This window comes from Rana temporaria, chromosome 2 (assembly GCF_905171775.1).
Source record: "Rana temporaria chromosome 2, aRanTem1.1, whole genome shotgun sequence".
In the NCBI taxonomy this organism is placed as follows: Eukaryota; Metazoa; Chordata; class Amphibia; order Anura; family Ranidae; genus Rana; species Rana temporaria.
In genome coordinates, this window is record NC_053490.1 from 209,439,760 (window position 1) to 209,464,464 (window position 24,705).

General features: G+C 41.7%; 1 protein-coding gene across 3 annotated transcripts in view; it reads right to left on the reverse strand.

The window, feature by feature from the left end:
- TMEM131 (transmembrane protein 131) overlaps positions 1-24,705 on the reverse strand; it is a 227,954-nt gene that overhangs the window by 63,145 nt on the left and 140,104 nt on the right. For all 3 annotated transcript variants that reach the window (XM_040336325.1, XM_040336324.1, XM_040336323.1), the window contains exons 12-21: positions 23,009-23,117; positions 21,424-21,532; positions 20,554-20,707; positions 20,291-20,461; positions 17,283-17,393; positions 15,217-15,351; positions 13,904-14,008; positions 11,926-12,012; positions 10,581-10,733; positions 4,503-4,578 (exon numbers count right to left, since the gene is read on the reverse strand). In XM_040336325.1, the coding sequence (XP_040192259.1) occupies positions 4,503-4,578; positions 10,581-10,733; positions 11,926-12,012; positions 13,904-14,008; positions 15,217-15,351; positions 17,283-17,393; positions 20,291-20,461; positions 20,554-20,707; positions 21,424-21,532; positions 23,009-23,117 (1,210 nt within the window). The remainder of the gene's footprint in view (positions 1-4,502; positions 4,579-10,580; positions 10,734-11,925; positions 12,013-13,903; positions 14,009-15,216; positions 15,352-17,282; positions 17,394-20,290; positions 20,462-20,553; positions 20,708-21,423; positions 21,533-23,008; positions 23,118-24,705) is intronic.

Sequence of the window (24,705 nt, forward strand, 5' to 3'; positions counted from 1 at the left end):
CACGGCACCATGGTTGGTATGGTGTCAGAATGATTGAAGCGCATTATTTCTTATATTACATTGTAAAATAAATCAAATCGTTCAACAAACCATAATGCTGAATCAGTGGGAGCCCTGAGTGTGTCACTTGCCATGTTGCCGGCCACAAGATGAGGAATGCCACTTGCCACACTGCCTGCCACCAGATGAGGAATGTCACTTGCCATGTCACCTGCCAGTGCTACCAGATGTGGATTGTCACTGCATTGGTGGCACTGGTTCAGTTGTCGTTTGAGTGAGGGCAGGAGAGCAGAGATGCAGGGCGTGTGGCAAGAGATGATGTCATCTCTCTGTTCCCCGCCGCACCTCCGACATTCCGCATGCTGTGAGGGCGGAAATGCCGTGATGCTAGGCGGGCAGATAGAGATGATGTCATCTCTGCTAGTCAGCCCGCTACTCTCATCTGCCTGCCTTACAATGTCATGACGCCCGCCTTAAAATGTCATGACGCCCGCCTGCAGAGACTCTATGGCCTGGTAGTGGGCCCGAGGGTTGATGACTGTAACGGAATGACCCGGGACAAACAGACTTTGGAAGGATGAGGGGGTACTCCTGTGCCAGCATCATTAATAACTCTTATGTCTATGGTCACATTATGTCCGATAGGGCCATGGGTGACTGAGAAATTATATCCTAAATTACAGGACAAGGGACATTACTGATAGCTCATATTGCAAAGTGTTGGTTTATTCTATGACTCATCTCTCTGTGTAGACGGTTGACATGCTAATCGAGTCTGGTCCAGGATCTCCAATTATGTATGCTAAATACTGTTTTGTGTGTGGAATGGAACTTGTCAAGCTGTATGCGGAGACAGAACGTCTGTCTAAAGATATGGTTTGAGGGGAATGCATTGTGTGATGGTGTTTTGTTTGAATTCTGTTAATGAAGGAATGTGACTTCTCAGGTGGAGTGATTAGATCATGATAATTATAGCCCGGCACCGAGATGTCTGGAATGTTTAGCAATTAGCCATCTGAAGGTGTATTGAAGCCCCCCCAGGGTGTGATGCGTGGGTGAAGAGTTTGATTGTTCCTTTCATGCTTAAACTGTATATAACCTTGAGAGCTAGCCATTAAAGTTGTCTTTCATTTGAAACCAGAACAGAGCTGTGTGTCTCGTGTCTGGGGGGGAATTCTTATGGGTCGTGTTTGTTTGCCTGATTGTGGAGTGTCGATAAGCTGTCGTAGTTGATGGAAGGTCGTAAATGGTGGTGACCGTTACAATGACACCTGTCCTAGAGCACTAGTAAGAGGGGTTATAACGGACTGACCCCCAATTTTTCTGTTTTTTACTGTAGTCGACAGTATAACCTGACAGTTTCTGAATACCCTTGTCCCTCATTGAACAAAAAAGGAATAACTATCCAGCTTTTACTTGGGTCTAGGTTCACATCTATGCGGGCGGCACTTGATTTTAAATGTGTTCCTCATTTCTAATGCGTTTTTGCATAGTTTTCATGCATTTTGTGTTTTTTCTCTTTAAAACACTGTATATTGCTGGTTGCTAAGGAGCAGGCCAGGAATCTGGCCGCCACTTTCTAATCCACCTCAATACTAGGAACTTTCACTCCCTCCACAGACCAATTTTCAGCTTTCCGTGCTCTCGCACTTTGAATGACAATTGAATGATCATGCTACACGGTACCCAAATTACATTTTTATAATTTGTTTACATAAAAGAGCTTTCTTTTGGTGCCATTTATTCAACACTTATTTTATTTTTTGTGATATTAGGGAAAAAATTAGCGAACATTTTCAGAAACACAATATTTTCTATTTTTTGTTTTAAAGAAAATCCCATAAAATCAAATTTTGTCATAAATTTAGTCCAGAATGTATTCTGCTACATGTCTTTGGTAAACAAAAAAATCCCGATAAGTGTATAATAGGTTTGTGTGATCACAGACAGATGTGTGCCGATGATAAAAGATGATTTTACTGGGACATATGTGGGACAGGTGTCTTTACTGCGTGGGGACACTAGGGTGGTGATCGGTGTGTAAAAAGCTGTAAAAAACAGCGCACACACACTGACCACTGGCTGCAGCAATCTGCTCTCCTACTCCTCCTCACGAACAAGCTCCATGTGAGGAGGAGAGCTGATCACCTAGCAACCCACTCTCTATTTTTTACATCACATGATGGCTGTGACTGGACACAGCCATCATGTGATCAGGAGGGCCATTCACAGTGCCCCCCAATCAATACCAGGCACTTCTCTGAGTGACATCAGAGGATGACCATGGCCCATGGCTATATAAGAACTGTCAGACAGAGCTGACACAATGGAGGGATCCAGCTTCAGAGGAGGAACATTTTTTGTTGTTGTTTTGTTAAGCGGGTCAGCAGCAGCGGAGGAAGAAAACATTACCGGAAGGTGACAGCGGAGGGCGAAGAAACCACCGGAAAGAGAAGACTGGAGGAAAAAGACACTTATTCCTACTGAGCTACGACAGCGGACAGTCTTCATTTTTAATGAAGGACTTGTTATAAAAAAAACGTCTTTTTTTTTTACACCTTATTTGGTGTACGAGCAGGCATGCAATGTACCCCATACTCAAACATGGGAGGGGGCCCAGGGTTGTCAGGAAGAGGCCCCTGTCAATGTGCTTTTGGGGGTGGGGGGGTGCTCGCTTGTCCCCTCCCTCTCTTGACCTGCTTGGCTGCATTCTCTTATAAGGGTCGGTTATGGATTTTGGAGGGGGACCTCGCGATTTTTTTCACAACGGTAATACTTTTTTATTTTTACATTCAGCCGTCAGCGGGGGACTGCTGACAACTGATGACTCATCGGTTGTTAAGGACTTAGCTCCCAGCTTCCTGGCCCACTCCTTAGCAAACCAGCTATATAAAATATTTTTAAAAAGGGAAAAAGTACACAAAATGCAACACTTGCATTTTCTGGTGCGTCCATTACACGCATACTATGGGAAAAAAGTCCTGACCCTTTCTAAAAATGCACCAGCTGCAAAACGCATATGTGTGAACGTGTACCATAGGAAACCATGTTAAATGCACAGTAGTGTGTTTCTGCCAACTGCAAAACGCACTAAAAAAATGCATAGGTGTGAACGCAGGGTTAAAAGGGAATTTGTCACAGCTCAAGATAAATCAAAAGGCAGTAGAATATTCTATATCAAGCAGTGCACAATCACAGGTCATGGTCTTTCCAACTTAAAAAAAACCCTGTACGGAGAGAAATTTGGAAGCAGTCATTGCTGACCTTCTAAAAAAATAATGTTAGTCATCTGGCTGTCTATGGCTCCTATATTGTCAGGGACCTGGGACAAGCACGTTGCTGGTGACATCAAGATACATTTTATAACATCTGGTATTCAAAGGCCAGAGACTGTGTTTATATCAACAAAGTAACATATTTTTAAACAGTGAGGTTTCATGCTAGTAGCTTTCTGCAAGTAAACAGACGTTTAGGAGCAGATGGATGTTTTTTTCCAGCTGCCCCTAAACTCTCCTCTTATCTTATCAGCACATGTACACAGGGTCGTTTATAGTCGTTTCTAGGCAGTTGAGTTTAGGAGCATTTTTTAGAAAGCAAGGAAATGCGTTCAGGACGGATGTTCAGAAGCATTTGAAACGGCAATTGCCTGCAGGTTGTAAACGCGCGTAAATGCGGTAACTCGTGTTTAGCCGCATTTCATTTACAGGCGTTTTTCATTTTTGGCCATTTGAAAAATATATATATATATATATATATATATATATATATATATATATATATATATATATATATATATATATATATATATATATATATATATATATATATATATATACCGTATTTATCGGGGTATAACACACAGTCGTATAACACGCACCCTAACTTTAAGAGGGAAGTTTCAGGAAAAAAATTCCACAGCCCCCTGTGTATAACACGCATGCACCGTTTATCCTCTATTTGTAGGGTAAAAAAAGTGAGTGTTATACGCCAATAAATACAATATTACATACATATATATATATTTTTAAGTGCTTCTAAAACGCAAACACGGCATGTAAACGCAAAAAAAAAAAAAACCGGACGTTACTGCCTGTCAAGTTAAATCGTTCAGGAGAGGTTTTAAAACATCCCGTGTACATTAAGCCTAAATGTGGCAACAGCGGCCTGTTTTCTTAGTACAAGATTATTTTCATACATTTTAAAAAAAGGTAAATAAAAAATTGGGGGAATTTTGAACAATATTAAAAGTGCAAAGCACAGTGATGTGCAGTAAACCAAAAACCAACTTATTAATACTTTAGTGTATGCAGGCAGAATGAACAATCATTCTATCTACATGCAGTGATAAAAACAATGTTTATTGCATGTCTAGATTTTGATCAAAGCAGATTTAAGGTGCTACTGGAGCACAGGTATAACAGTTTAAACAAATATATGGTAATATCAGGCACATAATGTGCAACGGGAAAAAAAGTCAAGCAAGAATTATCAACTTTACTTACGTTTAGATAAAAAGGGAAGTCCAGCATAACAGTGGTCTCCACAGTTTAAAGCAGCATCAAAGTAGATATTTGCAATCTACAAAACATGAAACAGAACAATTAGCTCAGTTATTAGACTGATAACAGCAGTCAATGCTTCAGACTTTAAGAGTAGCTGAAAATTGAGCCATTTTTCCAAAACCTATATAAACCCAATTGCAAAAATCTCCTACTGTATAAAGCTTTACAATGTTAATGTAATTTTCAAATTTCATTATATTAAATCCACAGCTTTTAAAACACTTGGTGATTCTGCCATGAAGTTCTTTGTTCAGGAACTTCCTATAATAGTGTAACAATGCTCTACATCCAACTCCTGATTGTGTTTCTGCGTTTAACCCCATCACACAGGCTTGTAAGGGCTTTTTTACCTGGCAAAATGGCCCCGACAGCATGCAAGAGCCATTTGTTTAGGTTTCTAAGGTAAGGGATCTGCTTGCAGGCAGCCTATATTTTATTCAATGGAGTTGCAGTGGCTGTATGAACTCACCTGCACATCTGAGTTTGACACTTGACAGGAGTGTAGTGCAAAACTCAGATTGCTCTTCATGCTGCAAAGGTCCACTATTACACAGGCACGGCTGGTTATCTGAGTACCACCATATATGGCAGGACTTTGTTGCAAAAAGACTACAAAGGATCAACTGCAAATATTAAAAAGGTGTAAACAAGTATTTAATAAAAAAAAATTGGAAATTGCTATAAGTATCTCTTGATAGGTAGTCATTGAAAGTACCCCACAGAAAGCTACTGTGGCAACAGTGTTTACTTTTACGTTTTCTTCAGCGCGCTTCCCCCACCACCTTCTCATTTTCCCTCTTTCCAATGTCTCCCAATACCTACTCTTTTTATCTATCCTCCCTCCTTTAGGTACTCCCTCTCGACAATTTTGTGACCATAAAGTAAACTCAGAAAATCTATATGAGGGCCTGGCGCTGAGATGACCCACTGATACATTTATGTAGTGCTTTCCTTGTTTGCTCTGACTTTGCGTCTGGTTTGAAAACAGCTTTCCAAGCTATACTATCACTATATATTGTATATGCATCAGATTTTAAAAAAGTTCATAGAATCCTATTCCAACGTGACAGAATCTCCTTCTGTAACACTCGAGTGTGGAATTGGGCATACGGGACTGCCTCGAAAGAGGCCACCATCAGACCAGGCACTCTCATGCAAAAGCGAAGTGACGCCCATTTCTGGGTCACCAACCGCTACACCGCAGTTTGCAGAGTCTGCAGTTTCTCTGCTGGGAGGAAAACTCTCGCCTCCGAGGAATCCAGGACCAACCCCAGATACTCCAGCCGCTGAGACGGTACCAGTACTGACTTCTGTATATTCAGCAGCCAACCGAATTCTCGGAGGGTCTGACAGGTGATAGACACGTCCTCTTCTAACTCTGAGCTTGAGGAAGCTCTCAGAAGAAGGTCGTCTAGGTATCCCACGATAGCGTTCCCGGGCAGCCGCAGCAGGGCCAGATTTGGGGCGAGGTGCCGAGGCCAGGCCGAACAGGAGGGCCACAAATTGAAAGTGGTCCTCTCCGATCGCAAAACGCAGAAATATCTGGTGTTTTACACATATTGGGATATGCAGGTACACGTCCTTGATTTCCAAGGACGCTAGGAAATCCCCCCGATTGAGCGCTGCTATTACTGAGCGTATCGACTCCATCCTGAACCTTTGTATTTTGACAAGGCAATTGAGGGCCTTGAGGTCCAGGACTGGACGTACCCCGTCCTTCTTGGGGATTACAAACAGATTGGAGTAAAACCCCTGAAAACGTTCCTGTGAGGGAACCGGCACAATCACTCCTCTGACCAGAAGATCCTGGACAGCCCCTGACAGATCCTTCAGACGACCCGGAGGAAGCCGGAGGGAAAAAATCTGTTTGGCGGACAAGAGAGAAATTCTATCTTGTACCCCGAGGAAACTACTTTGCAAACCCAGACCCTGGAAAGCAAGGGAAGCGTATCCAGGGCTGACTCACAGACAAACTTTAGACCTTGCACTAACTGGTCGGCCAGGTCAACGCAGGTCTCAGAAGCATTCTGCGCCTCCAGCTCCTGCACCAGGGACTTAGCCCGTTCGGTAAGAGTCTGACACCAGAGCCCCGGCCAAAACCGGTCTCAACGACGATCCCACCACTGTGAATAAGGAGCGGGCTACAGCCTCAGCTCTACTGTCTGTGGGGTCCTTAAAAGCGGGAGCCCCTTCCACAGGCAACGTGGTAGCTTTGTTCAGCCTGGACACAGGGGGGTGCACTGACGGAGGAGATACTCTTTTGGGGAGGATTTCCATAAAAAGTGGGTAACGGACCGCAAGGTACTTTGGTACAGCAAAAGCTTTCTGTGGCCGATCCCATTCCTTGTATAACAAGTCGTCCAGATACGGAACACAAGGAAACACTTTTGCGGTGCGGGGTGGCTTGCGGAACCCAAAAGTTTTAGAGTATCCCGCACCGCAGTGATAAGAGCTCCAACAAATTCCTTATCCTGCTTTGACCCTGAAGCAGAATCATCCTCACTGTCCGCGTGGGTTAAGTCTGCATCCTCTGACATGACAGAACTATGGTCAAAAGCAGAAGCAGTACCTGATTCTGCGTCAGGGACATCCCCAGAAGCAGGCTCAGGGAGGGGTCGCTTTTTACCCCCCTTGTGGCCACTTGCCGCTTCCATCCTGGCAACAAACGCCTCCAGGACTGCCGTCACAGCATCCAGCGAGGCCACAGGAGCAGGGGCACTAAGGGTTAACTCTGGCATGATTGGGGAAGAAGCCTCACATGAGGGCCCTGGTGGTTCAGACTCCATGCTGTCCACCTACAAAAAAAATGCCACCTTAGTCTGCAGACCCAAAAACGGGACCCACCGGTCACCCTCCTGGCTGAAACAGAGAGCAGGGGCCCCCGGGGACTCGCCACCCAGAAGCAGGCTGTACCGCTGTGCCGAGCTGAGAGAGAGTGCTGTCTGTGCCGTGTCGTTTCCTCAGAAGAAGAAACCGCAGTGTTCGCGCCATAATTTTAGGCACTAGAGGCCAAAGCATTTCTAAAATGGTTGCCGACATGCAGAAAAACAGCATGCGGGCTACAAGAAAATGGCCGCCGACATATAGAGCCACGGCTCCGGCAAAATGGCGGCCGTACACATGCATACACACAGTAAAAACACAGCCAACACAGAGCACCTTTCAATAAAAAATTCCAGCCCAGTACAGCAAAAAAAAACACAGTACCCCACAGCCGCACAGCCCCCCCCCCCCAGGTGGACCCCCCACCTCACAGCCGCCACCCAGAAACAGGGGAAGGAGGGAGAGGAAAAGGGAGAGAGGAAAGCAGGGCGGACCCTCAGTCGACCTCCCCAGGAATGCACCAGCCGAAATCACCCTGCCGAGGCAAGGGGACACACTACTTACCCGTCCTGCGACTACCGGCTGGAGGCATTCCAGACAGAACCAACATCCACTTGCAGCATGGCTGTCGGCCCGGCACACTGTGACACAGCCATAGAGACCTGTCATATGTGTGCCCTGGAACATGTAGTTCACCGGCCGCCCCTGGAGCAATGGGGCATTTTGTGGACGGCCTAGTTAAAAGACCGGCACACGCTCGATGGCCAAACATGGGGAGACTACAAGGATCAAGATCCAGCCTGTCACCCAGTCGGCAGTTGATAGAGATCCCAGGATCCAAAAGGCAGGCACAAAAAACAAATAAAGGCGAAAAAAATCGCGAAAAATCTCCAGAGCACATGGACTCCAGAAAAAGGCCAAGCTCTCCTGACGCTAGGCAGATTAAAACTGAGGCTGGATGCTTCCAGAGAGTTGGATGTACCCGGGGACATGCCCCCTGGGAGGTGCTGTACTGAGAGAAGTGTTTTTAACACTTAAAGTGCTGTTTTTTTCTGCCTAGTCTCTCCCAGAGGAAAGGTATATAACCCTAAGGTCAATGCTGCTGTGTCCGTCCATGAACGGATGAGAAATAAGAATTTACAAAAAAACTAAAAAATGGAAATGATTTGTGATGCAAAGTTCTTTGGCAAAGTAAATGTCTTTCAGCTTTGTGTACATCTGCTTTAAGAGAACAAACAAGTGACCCCCTCCAGGCAGTGAAGGGAGCTCACTGCAAAATCAAGAAAATCCCCCTGCAAGCTGGTCCCAATCCTGAACTTGTTCTAGGTCCTATATTATTACACTGACATTTTTACTGGGAATGTTTTGTAGCAGAAAAGTAAAAAAAAAAAAAAAAAAAAAAAAAAATCAGAATTGTCCAGGCTTTTTTTTTTTTTTTTTAATAGCACAAAAAATAAAAACCACAGAGTTGATCAAATACCATCAAAAGAAAGCTCCATTTGTGAGGACTTAAATTGTATTTGGGTACAGCGCCGTCAGTTAGGGGTTGTAAAAGTTTGTTTTTTATTTTCTAAATAGGTCCCTTTAAGCTAGTGCATTGTTGGTTCACTTACCTTTTCCTTAGATTTCCCTTCTAAATGATTTTTTCCTTTGTCTGAATTTCTCACTTCCTGTTTCTACTCAGTAAGCTTGCCACCATCATGCGAGCGGTGGTTAGTCAGCCAGAACAGCTTACTGGAGGAGAAACAGGAAGTGAGAAATTCAGACAAAGAAAAAAAACATTTAGAAGGGAAATTGAAGGAAAAGGAAAATGAACCAACAATGCACTAGCTTAAATGAACCTATTTAGAAAATAAAAAACAAACCTTTCCAACCTCTTTAAACCAACGCAGTGCCGCATCACAAAAAATGGCCTGGTCAGGAAGGGGGCAAAACCTTCCGGAGCTAAAGTGGTTAATAGAACAAACAAGTGACCCCCTCCAGGCAGTGAACGATGGCACTCTAAAGGGGAAGTTCCATGCGGATTTTCGGCCTGTTACAGCGTGATGAATGTGCTCACTCCATTACGAATGGTAGTTTTACCAGAACGAGCGCTCCCGTCTCATAACTTGCTTTTAAGCATGCGCAGGTTTTTATCGTTGTTTTAACCCACACACGATCATTTTTTATAACCCAAAAAAACTGAAAAATTATGTGAAGCCCACACACGATCATTTTAGATTACATTTTTTAAAAACTACGTTTTTTTCATGCCGAAAAATGATCGTGTGTAAGCGGCATCATATTACACTTCTGTAATGCGTCAATTACTTTAAGAGACATCTACAAACATTTGATCTAGTAAGTTGAAGCAAAATCAGGATAACTTGGACGAGCGTGTCATACATATTATTAAAGCCCACTGACAAAATTTAAGAGAAGCAGGCGCTTCATCAAATAAAAGGTTGCAAATGTCAGAGGTTGTATGAAAGCTGCTAAATTAAAATCCCTTTCTTATATTACTTATTAATAAAGTTGACGTGGGTATCTGCTATCCGCACCCCCCCCCCCCTTCCACAGAGAAGATTTAAGCAACAGCCACAAAGTGCAACAGTAGAGAAGTAACTGTCACATGGTCAGTTTTTCACAAAGCCGGAGGTTATTGTAGCTGCTTTTCAGGCATGATGACAGCCATGACATGTCTGCTTACATCCACCGCTATCCGATTCTGTCCATGAAATCCAGACGGATGGAAACCCTATATTCCAGCCATCTGGAGAATTGAATTGGATCTGATGAAAACAGACAGGCGGTCCCCGTTTTCATCCGATCTCCATAGAGGACAGAGGGGCTTTGACAGGTCCATCTCTGCACAGTGAGCGGAGACGGACCTGTCATCCGCCTGCTCAGCAGGGATCAGCGGAGCCTGTACATGGACAAGCCCATGTGAAAGGCCCCTTGCAACAGAAGCAATTAAGTACTGGGCTCCAACCCCGAAAGCTTGTCCTGAAAAATTGTATGTTAGTACCAATTTAAAAAACTATCACGGACAGTACTCAAACATTTGTCACAAAGCCAGCAAACCCAGGTGTAAGACAGGGTTCAATATGCAAGATAAGTTTTTATTGCACAGAAAGTCATAAATGGTCAAACCTAAAAAATTTCAACTAGCAAACCTAAATTAAACATTAGGAAACAATAGAATTGCAGGGATACCTTTGATTTCTTTCCAGGTTCTAATTCTTCCTTATTGCTCCTTAGTCGCTTATAAAAAAATCTCATATCCTCCGATAAGGAGCGTAATTGTTGTATTTTCACCTTCTGTGAGAAGGAACTCATAATATTTAGACTCTGATGAACCAATTTTCCCTGCAGCAAGATAAAAGAAAGAAAAACAAAAATTTACGGTTTAGTCATACAACTAGCTAGGCAAGTTATTTTCTTTCTAGAACACGTAACAATGCAGGACAGCAAGTCTCAGAGGCAAAACCATACACATGTAAACAGGCTGAACTGGCTGTTTTCTGCATGTCATCTATGCCGTTTACTCCAACGTGGCAGACCTAATGAATTCAAAGTCACCAAACAAGTCTTTCCAAAAAAATAAGCCCTGAAAATACTTGACTGCTGGAGGTCAACTTGGCTGACAGGGAATGTATAATTATTACCTACGCAACACTTGTCGCCTGAACAGTGAGGACAATATTTGTGGTCATTACTTCTTCTATTCACAGAAGCCCGAAATGTGAACCTTTCTTCTTCATTGGTAGGTGGTTTACATAAAGTCTAAATCCAAAAAAACAAATGTATTGCAGCTTACCAGTCATTAGATGTGGTAGCTGCATTCATTTTTTCCAGGCGTTTTGCCTTTTTTCCTGCCCCATTTTATGATCCTGTCCTACAGTGACAACTCTCACTTACCGCACAAACTACAAAGGAGCAGCATTGTCAACCTAGGTTGCTCTTCTGATTTCTACTAAAAACGCTCCTCCCTCTCCTCTTTTTCAATACATAAAGGAGAGATGTTCTGTAGTTTCCATAAGAGAACTGTGAAAGTGGATAATGTTGGATATATAGTAAACTGCCTACCAGCTGCTGTTGAACCACAGGTTTTGCAAGCATCACAAAATATTTTGCAAAGTTATTGGTGCCGCCATGTACTGCTTTATTTGCTTTATTAAGACCTGGCGTTACCACTCCCTGTAGACTATCATACCAAGGTTTCTCAACTCTAGTCCTCAAGTCCCCCCCCCCCCCCCCCCCCCAACAGGTCATGTTTTCAGGATTTCCCTCAGATAAAACAGCTGTGGTAATTCCTAAAGGCAGTGAAACTGATCAAATCGCCTGTGCAAAATAATGGATAGCCTGAAAACATGATCTGTTGTGGGTACTTGAGGACTGGAGTTGAGAAACATTGTCCCACACCATACACTCCAAAATAATGTCCACCTGTATAATTCACACACATCATATAGCAGTTATCAAATTTTTTTTTTAAAAATCTTATTTTAAAATGACCAAAGAAGCAGCACACGTTTGCCATTTGTACAAGAGCGCTTACCGGAAAGGAAGGAGGAAGCGTAATAATCTTTGGGGAACAGGTCAGTGAACCCACAGCAATCACTGCTTTCACAGGTATTGTCAATATCTAGAGATGGAAAAAATGTTGATTAATGTCCTGTTACAGCACTTTTACAGTGTGGCTAAATATGAATGTGCAGTTAAATAAGCAAAAATGTTTTGCCTAGTTGATTTGGTATTATAACAAGTCTAGTCTTTCCTCAACACCTTTAGTCTGTGGGAACACTTCAGAAATGTGACTGGTATTTAGTTATGCCAGTATAGAACACTGGATTAAGAGGGCCAATCGAACATTTCCACTGAGAGAAAACCATATTCAGAGTCAATTTCAAGCATATCTATAGCATGCAGGGTTACAGTACTGGAGATAAAAACGTTTGGAGAATTTAGGCGGTATTGAACCCAAAAGCAAATATTATACCTACCAAGTCTTAGGCCTTGTACACATGACCGAACATCCGACCGTGTGTACAGCCTAGCATGCTTTAAAACTTGTCTGCTGGAAACCCGTCCGTCCGACATGTCTGCTGGTTAGTACACCTACCAGCGGACAGAAATCTCTCGCATGCGTCGAATGTATTCGACGCATGCGTGGAAGTATTTTACTTCGGACAGACAGCGAAAGTAAAATACCAGGAAGTAAAATACTTCCACGGATACTTCCTGGTATTTTACTTTCGCTGTCTGTCCGCGGGGATTTCGGTTTGATGGTGTGTACAGCCATCAGACCAAAATCTCCCAGCGGACATGTCCGATGAAAACGGTCCGCAGACCGTTTTCATCGGACATGTTCTAGCGTGTGTACAGGGCCTCAGAGGTACCGTAATTTGTTTTCTAGCATAAAAATTATGATATTTACATAGGAGAGGAAAGCCAGAATTGGCATGGCATGGAAGTGGTTAAGTAACTTAAATGATTGCACAAGGACAGATTTTTAAGGTGATTCTAAAGTTTTAAAAGCTCTCACTCTAATGTGGACGGTGATGCCTCACTTGTGCAGTGCAACCACTCTTTAAATATGAATGCAAAATCTGAGTGCACGTTCATATTTACACATGAGCATGTGGGAACTTTTTTTCCCTTGCACTGTATTCTTTTTTCCCGATCAACTTTATTGCCATCACAAGGGATGAACAACATCCCTTTTGATATAGCATGGGAAGTGAAAGTTAGCCTTTATTGGGAGACCTATGGTTTATCAGATCCCTGATCTCCCACATTACCCTCAAAAGCATCTGATCAAATCAAGATCAGTTTGACCACATGCTTACTTAGTCAGTAACAGCTAGTAAACAAACAGCCATAACCAGAAGAAGTGATGCAATTTGGCCTTCAACCGTCACAGAGGAGGATAACAAACCGATATTGCTTCTCGGTCAGTAGCCACCCCGAACAAATATAGTGGTCCTGAGCTCACAAACTGCATGGAAGAGCCTGGTAATGGAAGCAGCTGGGAAGGGGGTCGGGGGCCTTTGCATTCTGTAAAATTGATCAGACTTCTGTAGAGGTCTATCTTTTGAAACACAAAACCATTCCAGATCTTTCATAGAATATCAACAACCTTTGATACCAATGCAAAAAATTCACAAGATAAAAAAAGTAAACCTGTGGAAAAGCAATGAAAGAATAGGGGTTTTATATTCTTACAGTTAGCCAGTCATTTTCTTTACGTTCAATAAATGTGCATAGTTTTGCTAGATTATACAACAGGACAGCTAGACAAGGGTTGAGACAATATACATAACTTCAACAAGCAATTGAAACAAAGGAAATTAAATAATTTATCCCCAAAAATAAGATAAGGTTGTCAAACAAAACTATAGAAATTAGAGGGACAAGAAACAAAGATTTATTGGCAGAAGAGTAAATATGTATCTACTTTTGAACATAGGATGCAATGCAGGATATAGAAACATCTGCTAGAGGGCAAAATAAGCTAAGAAGTTGCCTTAAAATACCTCATAATCTGTGGTGATTTGGATACCTCCATCAAAGAAACCCTCAAGATTCTTTGCTGTTAATGTTACTCGAAACACTGCATAATAGCCTGAAGTTAATATAACCTGAAACAAAAACGCACAGAGATTTTTTTATTATTAATTATTTATATATATATTTTTAGATATATGGTAATTAAATTTAAATGATGAAAATAATCCTATCATGACCTATACATTTAAAAGAGCTGTTTCTCCAAATATACTTCTACATACACAGGGCAGTCATATTTGCTTATACCTTCTGCGTGTAGTGTTGGTTAATAAGTGCTGCTTTGAAGACACGATATATTAGATGGTGCAAATTACATTTAATAATAAGTTCACCTTTCTGGAAACAAAAAAAAAAAAAAAAAATGTACATTTAGTATTTTTTCCAGCAGGAGCCTGGAAAGCATTGTACCCTCGATCAGTAGATTATGGGTGCAATGTGGGCTCCCGCAAACGTGTCCTCTGGCTTTCAGCCCGTACCTTCTGTTTGAAAGCCGGAGGACATGTCTATGGACTACAAGAGGGTTCATCAGTGCCCTCTGCAGCCCACTGAAACTACAAGTCCATCTGCCCTGCACAGTTCTGATCTTTTTAAAAGGTAACAGCAGGTGTGGAAGGAAAACCCCTCCCACTGTCAAAAGGGGAAAGGAGGCAGGAGCTTCCCCTAAATACGGGGGGGGGGGGGGACATGTAACATTCCAAAAGGTGAACTTATCCTTTATAATGCAATTTTTAATATTAACATGTTAATGAACTTTAATTCAAATATTTTTTAATATTATGTACATTTTCTTTACAGTTTTTGTTTTACTGTATGGCACCCCTATTGGCTTATCGGTAAATGCATAATATGGAAAACTCTTACATTTTTTTTAGCCCTAGTTCACATTGGAGCGATTTGTCATGCGATTTTACAAGTCAAGTCGCATCCAATTGCCGGCAATGGCACTTTGAGGCGCCGCACTGATTTGTAAAAGTAGTTTTTGTACAACTTTTGCCGATTTCAGGTAGGACTCCAATAGACATCTGTGCATGAAGCCGCACAGATGTCCTTGAAGTAGCACCTGAAATCACACTGACCTGCTTCTTTGAAATCGTGCGACTTCAAGTAAAGTCGCACGATTTCAAAGCAGCATCAATGTAAACCAGGGCTTACACACACAAAAAAAAATATGAGATACTCTATTTTCTGACAGCACTGTTATAAAACCAACACCAATACCTTTAAATCTATAAAGTGAGACAGTATGCTTTAATAATGAATAGAAACACATTACACTTACTGAAGTACGATCTGATGCAGTGGAGTTTTCAATCTCAGGAAGGCTTGCTATTATGGAGGTCCTGTTTCCCCTGTCTGTAGTTAAAAGTTCTATAGCAAGACTGTCTCCAATTATGTGCCAACTTTTTAATGCCAACTAAAACAGCAAACATGAATAAAATAAGCAATAGTAGCAACAACATATTTTGACATGGTAATTTAATCATCATTACAAAATGTGCCCCAAGAGAAACGGTTACTGAGAAAAGGATTAAATATAGTCCATGTACTTTGCTTTAATATCTCTGGTCTGATCATACAAAATGTTTAAACAGATGTCTTAGACCCCTTTCACACTGGGTCGCTTTGCAGGTGCTATTGCGCTAAAAATAGCGTCTGCAAACCGACCTGGAACAGCGGCTGCTGTTTCTCCAGTGTAAATGCCTGAGGGCGGTCACACTGGAGCGGTGCGCTAGCAGGACCACTCTAAAAATCCTGCTAGCCGCATCTTTGAAAGCAATGGGAAACCGCGGCTATACTGCCAGCAATGCGCCTCTGCAGAGGCGTATTGCGGGCGGTATTAACCGATTTTCGGACGCTAGCGGGGGTAAAACCGCACCACTAGCGTCTGAAGAGTGCCGCAATTCCGACAGTAAAGCGCGCTAGAAATAGCGGCGCTTTACTGCCACCGCACCACCCGCCCCAGTGTGAAAGGGGCCTTAGAGATGTAGATAATGGAGATGGGATCGTTTAAACAAAGAACAATTTTTAAAGTAAATTAATCCACTTTATTTTAAAACCAGGAAAGAAAAGAACAGGGAAAGTAGTCATAGCCACAGTTCTTTGGGTCTAACCAAAAATCTTATATGGCTTCCAACTTTAAATTAGCAGAAAGGACAGATAATGCATATGTTTGAACACCTGGCAGCAATACACATTTTTCACAACTGAGACATTGTCTCTACTTTATATTGCTTTAACAAAATTAATGATTACTTTGGCTCCCGCTACTTACACTAAATTTGGCTCAAAGTAATTAGAGTTTATAGTACTCTGAACTATTACACAACTATAATATGGTTTGTTTATTTGGAGTCTATGAAAGCTAGATTTTGTAACTGTGGCAAAAAGTGTAAAAACATTTTTTTTTTTAAAACACACGCAAAAGCAAAGACAACTTATCCACACCAACCTTTTATAAACAAACATTGAAGTTGTTAATTTAGAAAAAATGTATTTTTACCATACACTTTGAAATACTAAGGCTGCTTTCACATGGAGGCGTGCAGCCGCGGTGACGGTATAGCCGCGCTATTTGTAGCGCGGCTATACCGTTGTATTTAGCTAGCGGTGAGGTTTTAACCCCCGCGCTTTCCCATTGATTTCAAACGGCGCGGTATAGGAGCGGTGAACAGACACACAAGATGCGGCTAGCAAAACTTCGGGCTTTCACATTGAACACTACAGGGCATGATTTTTCATGCGGTATAGCAGCGCTATTTTTAGCGCTGTACCGCATGAAAAACGCCCCAGTGTGCAAGGGGCCTAACTGAGGCAAGTTTACAATACCAGAAGGGATTTTCCTTTAAAATTTTTTTTTTTTTTTTTTAATAGCTGCACCTGACCTCCTTTCCCGAGAAAAAAAAATGAAAGGGACCATAGATATGGAAGTGCAAGAGTTCATCTGCAAGTTAAATGTGGTATTGTGGAACAACCACATTTGAAGTTTTATTGGAAACAATACATTTGAATAGTCAAATAGTATTGCATAAGAAGTAGCTTAAAAAAAAAAAATGGAGCAATCTTCAAAATTGAAGCCATTTTAAGGGTGATGCAGTGACTGAAAATGTCTCAGCAGATGAATAAAAATACATTTAATTATGGGGGGGGGGGAATTTCCATTGTAAATACACTGGCATACAATACACATTAACAATCAGAAGCCATTCCTGTATACATCTAGGTATACATCTGAGCAAATAATTGCATTTATCAATCAGGTAAGACCAGCAAAGGATAAACACATGCTGGGAAATAAACACCATTACTAAAAACCATTATTTACAGAAAAAAAAACATGTTTCTTACCTCAATGGGGTTGCTATTTATAATTGCAATTAGAAGACTACTAGATTCTGCAGCACTTAGAATGCCAAAATCTAAGAAACGTTCTTCAGGTTTTGGTGGTAAAATAAAATACTGAAAAGAAAAAAGGTAACTCATTGCTCAGTAATTTAAAAGCAGTACATACAAAAAAGCACACATGACCCCAAATGAGCCTTCCCAATCAATAGTCAATGTTGAATCCTCTTTTCCAATTAACCACTTCCTTACTGGGCACTTAAACCCCTTCCTGACCAGAGGACTTTTTGCGATTCGGCACTGCGTCGCTTTAACCGACAATTGCGCGGTCGTGCGACGTGGCTCCCAAACAAAATTAACGTCCTTTTTTCCCCACAAATAGAGCTTTCTTTTGGTGGTATTTGATCACCTCTGCGGTTTTTATTTTTTGCGCTATAAACAAAAATAGAGCGACAATTTTGAAAAAAAATAAAATATTTTTACTTTGTTGCTGTAATAAATAGCTCAATTTTTTTTTTTACGTTTTTTTTTTATCCTCAGTCTAGGCCGATACGTATTCTACATATTTTTAGTAAAAAAAAAAAAAAAAAAAAATCGCAATAAGCGACTGGTTTGCGCAAAAGTTATAGCGCCTACAAAATAAGGGACAGAATTATTTTTTTTTTTACTAGAAATGGCGGCGATCTGCGATTTTTATTGGGACTGCGACGTTATGGCGGACACATCGGACACTTTTGACACATTTTTGGCGCCATTCACATTTATACTGCAATCAGTGCTATAAATATGCACTAATTACTGTATAATTTTTTTTTTTTACTAGAAATGGCGGCGATCTGGGATTTTTATTGGGACTGCGACGTTATGGCGGACACATCGGACACTTTTGACACATTTTTGGCGCCATTCACATTTATACTGCAATCAGTGCTATAAATATGCACTAATTACTGTATAAATGCTTTTTTTTTTACTAGAAATGGCGGCGATCTGCGATTTTTATTGGGACTGCGACGTTATGGCGGACACATCGGACACTTTTGACACATTTTTGGCGCCATTCACATTTTATACTGCAATCAGTGCTATAAATATGCACTAATTACTGTATAAATGTGACTGGCAGTGAAGGGGTTAACACTAGGGGGTGAGGAAGGGGTTAAATGTGTACCCTAATTAGTGTTCTAACTGTGGGGGAGGGGGGGTGACTGGGGGGGTGACCGATCTGTGTCTCTATGTACAAGAGACACAGATCCGTCTCCTCTCTCCCCTGACAGCACCGCTGTCTGCGAGAGCCGGGAATGAGAGATGATCTCATATGTAAACATATGAGATCATCTCTCATTGGCCGCACAGATCGCCTAGGAAACGGCCGCTCCGATTGGCCGTTCACGGCGATCTGTGACTGGACACGGCCAGCACAGCAGTTCCCCAAAGGGGAGGCCGTAAAAACACGGCCTGTTAGAGATTGGGAGCCGCGCTGAGGCCGTACAAAGTCGTACGGCCGTCAGCAAGTGGTTAACAATTGGTAAGCAATGACAATGCAATAACTTGGCTTGACGCCTGACACTGGGAGATGGTGAACAAGCTCAGGATGTATGCAGTATTCCAAGTAACATGGAACACATTTTTAGAAGACTGCTAGATACAGAAGCAGCCTAGTTCAGATAATCACCTACAGGGACATGGTTGTTCATTTAGCCAATAAAATGCATATGGAGCACAATTCTCAAAGCTTTAAGCACAAACATATGGGCATTTACTTTAGCCATGTGACTGGAATTTTCAAATCTCATTGCTTACAAATAAAAAAACTAAATAACTGTCACTTTCTTTAGCATCCTTATACTGGTGTGTTCCTTTTATAAATTGAACTTATGTTTTGTTATGAATGTATTCGTTTGTAAATCAGTTATTGCTGTGGAAAACCGTCATTTGGACCTACTTCCTTTTAGATTAGCGCTTATATACATTTTGATAATCTAGACAACCTACTTATAACGTCAAGCATATTAAAGTGGAGTTCCACCCACTTTTACAACTTTATCTTAAAGGAATGACAACCCCTCCACCACTCGCTTTTGGATATTTTTTTCTTCCTCCCCCTAACTTACCTTTTATGAAGTACCTTGTGTACTTCCGCCCCAGCTTCGCCCAGTGCGTCATGTCCTCTTCTCTGATGCCTTCTGGGACCTTTGTGTGTCTCAGAAGATGACGGGGCTATTCAGGAAGTGCCGTGCAGCTCGCGCATGCTTAGTAGGAAACCGGCAGTGAAGCCTGAAGGCTCCACTGCCCGTTTCCCTTAGTTGGAATGGTGGCGCCTGCACCCAATCCGATGGAAGGATCGGCCTTGGGGGGCCAACATCGCGAGCTCCCTGGACAGGTAAGTGCCTTAATAAAGGTCAGCAGCTGCAGTGTTTAGAGCTGGAGCTCTGCTTTAAGGGGAATTTATCGATATTGAAGAAACTGTGCATAGCAACCCATCAACTTCTATTGCATTATCAATGCTTTAGGCTGCTTTCACACCAAAAGCGCTGGTCGTTGGCACTAACGCACCACTCGTTTTGGTGCCACATTTTGGCCACTGGCAGGGCACTTTTTCAAAGCGTAGCCCATTCATTCCAATAGACAGGGCATTTTGGGCGCACTAAACTCAGCGCTCCTAAACCACCCCAAATATGCTGCTTGCAGGACTTTTTGGAACATCCTGCAATCGCACCATCCGAGTTTGAAAAAAAAAAAAATCACACTAGAATGAATGGGAGGCGATTTCAGGCGCTTAGCAGATGCTATTTCCAGCGCTAAAGTGCCTGAAAACCACCCCAGTGTGAAAGCAGTCTAACTGAGCAAGCTGAAGATAGTTTATTGCTTGCCATGCAAATCTTCTCCAGTTTCTGACTGATCCAGTTTTCATAAATTCCATTCACTGTGTAAAAGGGTATGAGTACAAGAGTAAAGGTGAAAAACAATATGTGTTGTCTGTGCTTGGTTGTAGAGAATCTTGTCATACTTACATCTAGAAAGCCTGTGTAAGCTCGAATGGGAAGATGAAACTTTGATGCATTGGTAATAAGCAATATATTGCTGTCAATATGGACAGAGGAGGTGGATGGTATGAACATTAATGAGAATACATATCTTGATTCACCGGGAGGAATTAACACATGTGAAGTAAAATTCTGGACCTATATTTAGAAGAAAATAAATAAAAAACTGAATTACTGCAAGAATTTTATATCTGAAATTGCCTGCTGCATGTTAAGGTAGTTAACCTTACTTTAAACATGAGCTTTGCATCTTCTGGAAGCAAGACATCATGAATGAGAACCGCAAAGTTGAAGGTGTTTGTCAAGTAGATCGGTCTCTCTACTGGATCAGAGGGACTGTCCCGGATATGAAATAAAGTGGCTACATGATCAAACCCCAAGTACCTGTGAGTGAAATAATCACACATTAAGAAAGGCACAAGTATTCATAAACTTTATTAATAAAAAAATCTATAACCTTCTAGCACCATATGTCCAGTACTGTATGAGGTGAAGGATCTCCCTGCTGAAAAAGGAGGCAGGATGGCTTCTCAGCATAGAGAAACTGGCATATTCATTGAAGGTTTAAATGCAAAGCTGCAATCACTGCATGTAATGGTGGAGCAATTCTGAGGTACTGGTGTAAATGAAGTGTCGTATAAGGCCTTTATCACCATGTGTGGGCTTTGCATATTAAAAAATAGCAGCCACAAGTTAGGTGGGCATATAGAAAAATAACTATGGCTAATGTCAATAAACAGATATGCAACATTCCAAAGGTGACAAAAAAGAATTAGGCTGTCTATGGGCTAGCCACTATGGCTAAAAAGACAGGACACCAAGTTTGAATAAAGCAGGCTTAAGTTGGTTGGAAATGTTTAGCTTATACTGCATTGTTAAGGTTATCAAGCATAGACGCACTGTGGGTCATTACAAATGTATGTACTTCAGGCACTGGCTAAGCAAGGAGTCCACTTTATTAGTTAAGTTATTATTCAGCAATTGACCAGTAACCAACATCTGAGAATCTTTAGAATTTTATGAGGCAGAAAAAAAAAAAAAAAAAGATCCATTCACGTGATTAGACTCACAATTATGAAGCTTGGGGACCATTTACTTACCCATCCAACACTTCAGCTTGATATGGAATTTCAAGTTTTGAATAACTCTTTTCTTTTGCTTTAACTGTTATTTTTCCAGAAAACTGTAATGGTTTCTTTGCTCTTGATGCTGCACAAACAAAAAGCAATGTTAGAAAATGTAAAAAGTGAGCGAGCAAAACAGAGTTATAAAATACATACAACCAAGTTTCACACTGGCAGAATGTACATTAAAAGTACACAATATAATAAACAGAAATGCCTCATTGTGTGAAGATTTTTGATAGACTCCCGATTTCTGTTCAGATGACTAGTATACAAAGTCAACCCTTGGGGTCCGCCCACAATAAATACTAAGCCTTTCAGGTCTGGTATAGAATTAAAGGGGGAACCACATGCAATTCAAGAAAGAAATAAAACAAAATAAAAAAGTGTGAGGTTCTTAACAAAAACATATACCGGACCCATATCTGAGCAAGTAGCCTGAAAATCAGGTCAGGAAAGGGAAGGTGATGTGCTTTAAAGTCATAAAGGCTAAAGCTTTTTTTTTTTTTTTTTTAACCCTTATGCATTCTCTGCATCAAGTTAAAAAAAAAATCCTTAAGGTACAGTCCCTCCACCCCCAATTACTTACATGAGCCCGATCTTAGTCCAGCGCACAAGAGCACCTTTGCTGCTCTCTCTTCCTCTTCCCAAGACTCAGTGAGAGTTGGCTCATTGGCTCACACTGTTGTCAATCAAATCCAGTAACTACAAAATAAAAGGATCAGAGCTACTCTGTGCTAAACCATTGCACAGAGCATGCAAGTATAACATGTTTATTATTTTAGAAAAATAAAAATGTAACCGTTAATATCACTTTAAGGCCCCTTTTACACGGTCGAACCATTCAGGTCCGCCTGTCAGTTTTGTCAGTGGACCTGAACGGCCACTCCATGCAAGCCTATGGAGCGTCGGATGTCAGTGGAGACATGTCCACTGACATTCGACCCGATCAAATCGGACATATGGCGATATGTAGCCATCAGTCCATGGCAGATTGGATCTGGTGAGATCTGATGAAACCGGACATGCCGTCAGTTTTCATCAGATCTCTCCATAGGAGACAGCGGCGCTCGACAAGCCCCTCCCCGCAAAAGTGAGCAGAGGGGGGCCCATCATCCGCCAGCTCAGCGGAGATCCCGCTGAGCTGGCAGACTCCGTAGCGGAGTCCGCCTCGTTTGAATGTAGCCTTAAGCCCGAGAAAACTCTCTTTGAATTTGAATAAGAGGAAGGATAACATTTTCTGTCAAGTTTGAATTTCTGCCCGTTACATCATTGGGGAGATATTCCCCAAAAAACAGGGTTGCAAGTTTTACTGCAGCAGGAAGGCAGAAATACAAAAACATTGTCAAAAGTTCTAACCCTTTCTCATTCTACTACAAAATGTAATTTCTCCCCAATATAGACAGACTGCAATAAAAACTACAATGAGGTTCCAAAGCTCCACTTTTTATCCAAACAAGTAAAAATAAATGTTCATAAGCTTTAAATAACAGCACTTGCACGTTACTTATACCACAAAAAAAAAAAAATTTTTTAAAGAAGAAGAAATCCACACCCTTACCATCAAAACTGATGCTCGCAACTTTGGTGTATCTGCTCTCAGAAGCTTTTAATGTTATTGGTTTAAAATAAACGGTTATGGCATCATTCTGTGGTGTTGCCCGGACACTCTAAATAAAAACAGAGTAACCAGAAGTAAGCCTTAAACTACACAAAAAAAATTCTAACATGCATTACTGCTAGATAAAATGCAATTAACTTTATGAAAAACACCTTGATAAAACTGCAATTAACATTGATCAAACTACAATGAATAGTACTGGCATTTGGGAAACCTTGACAATCGGGACAAATTTCGGGCTAGGGAACTAAGGCTTCATGTACACTGCCTGCTTCTAAACTAACGTTTAGGAGCTTTTGCCTTTTTGCCAAAGCCCCTAAATGCAACTCAATAAAAGCCTATGTGTTCTGTTTATGTACACATAGGCTTTTAGCAGAGTTTAGGACCAGCCACGTTTAGGAGGTTAAAACACCCTCTCCTGAACATGGAAGAATCGCGTTCAGGAGAGGAAGGTTTTGGCCAAAAACCGCTGAATGTGGCAAAACCTTGCAGTGTTAGCGTTTTTCCCGCAACAGCCTCCAGGGGAAGTTGGCGTACATGAAGCATAAATCACATTTTCAAAACAGCAAAAATAAATTTAGTAGTACATAGTTTTTTTTTGCTTGTACCACCAGTATACATTCCTTTCATGCCGATTAAAAAAACACACATTGCTGGGCAAAAATTTATTTCTTGGACTACAGTACAGGACAGACATTTTTTTGTAAACAGCTAGGTTATATGTTGCTACCTTCAGGCCATTGGACACTGCGAACCAGAACTAAGGATCTTTATATAAAACTTCTGACAGTTACCCTCACAGTTTTATTTTATTTACGCAAGCAAGAAGTATCCTGGCATATATTTCTTAGATGACTGGGACAAAAGCAAGACAATGAAAAATAAGGGTGGGCCAGTTTGGTGCCACAAGAATCAATGAAATGTCCTCGGACTCAAACCTGCAGGACAGTCATGAAAGGTGCTTTAGAGGAGGAAAATACAACTCAGACAACACTGATCCCACAGGTCACCAGGGGATCCACTGCAAAAGCCTAAAATCTCTGGATCTGGCAACAAACCTCTTTAGTCTGTTAAAATAAATGTCACCTGTGTCAAAGGTTATGCAAAACACATCTGGGTGAAGGGACCACTCCTTGGTCCAGATGCTGACAGGCTCCTTGATGGTTGATGTAGGCCACAGTTGTGATATGGTCTCACTGAACCCATGTTGGCAGTCCTTGAAGCCGAGACGTCAAATGGCTTGTTAAAGTTTGGATTCCTCTGCTGAACAGGTTCCCTTAACAGTCAACATTCCAATGACTCCTCGCCATTCATCATGACAATCTCTGAAGTCATTGGAAGAACAGACTTCCCTGACTCCAACGCTGGATTAGGAATCCACCAACTCAGGGAGAGACACACATGGAATCAGATATATCAGTTTGGATGTCACACCACTTCCTCAAACTCAATCTATCCAAAACCAAACTTATTTTTCCTCCTCCACCTGCCTCTTCCCCTGATCTCTGTCAAAATTGATGGTGCAACTATCAGCCCATCCCCACATGCCAAGGTCCTAGGAGTAGTCCTGGACTCTGAACTCTCCTTTAAGCCTCACGTCCAATCACTGTCCAAATCTTGCCACCTCAACATCTCCA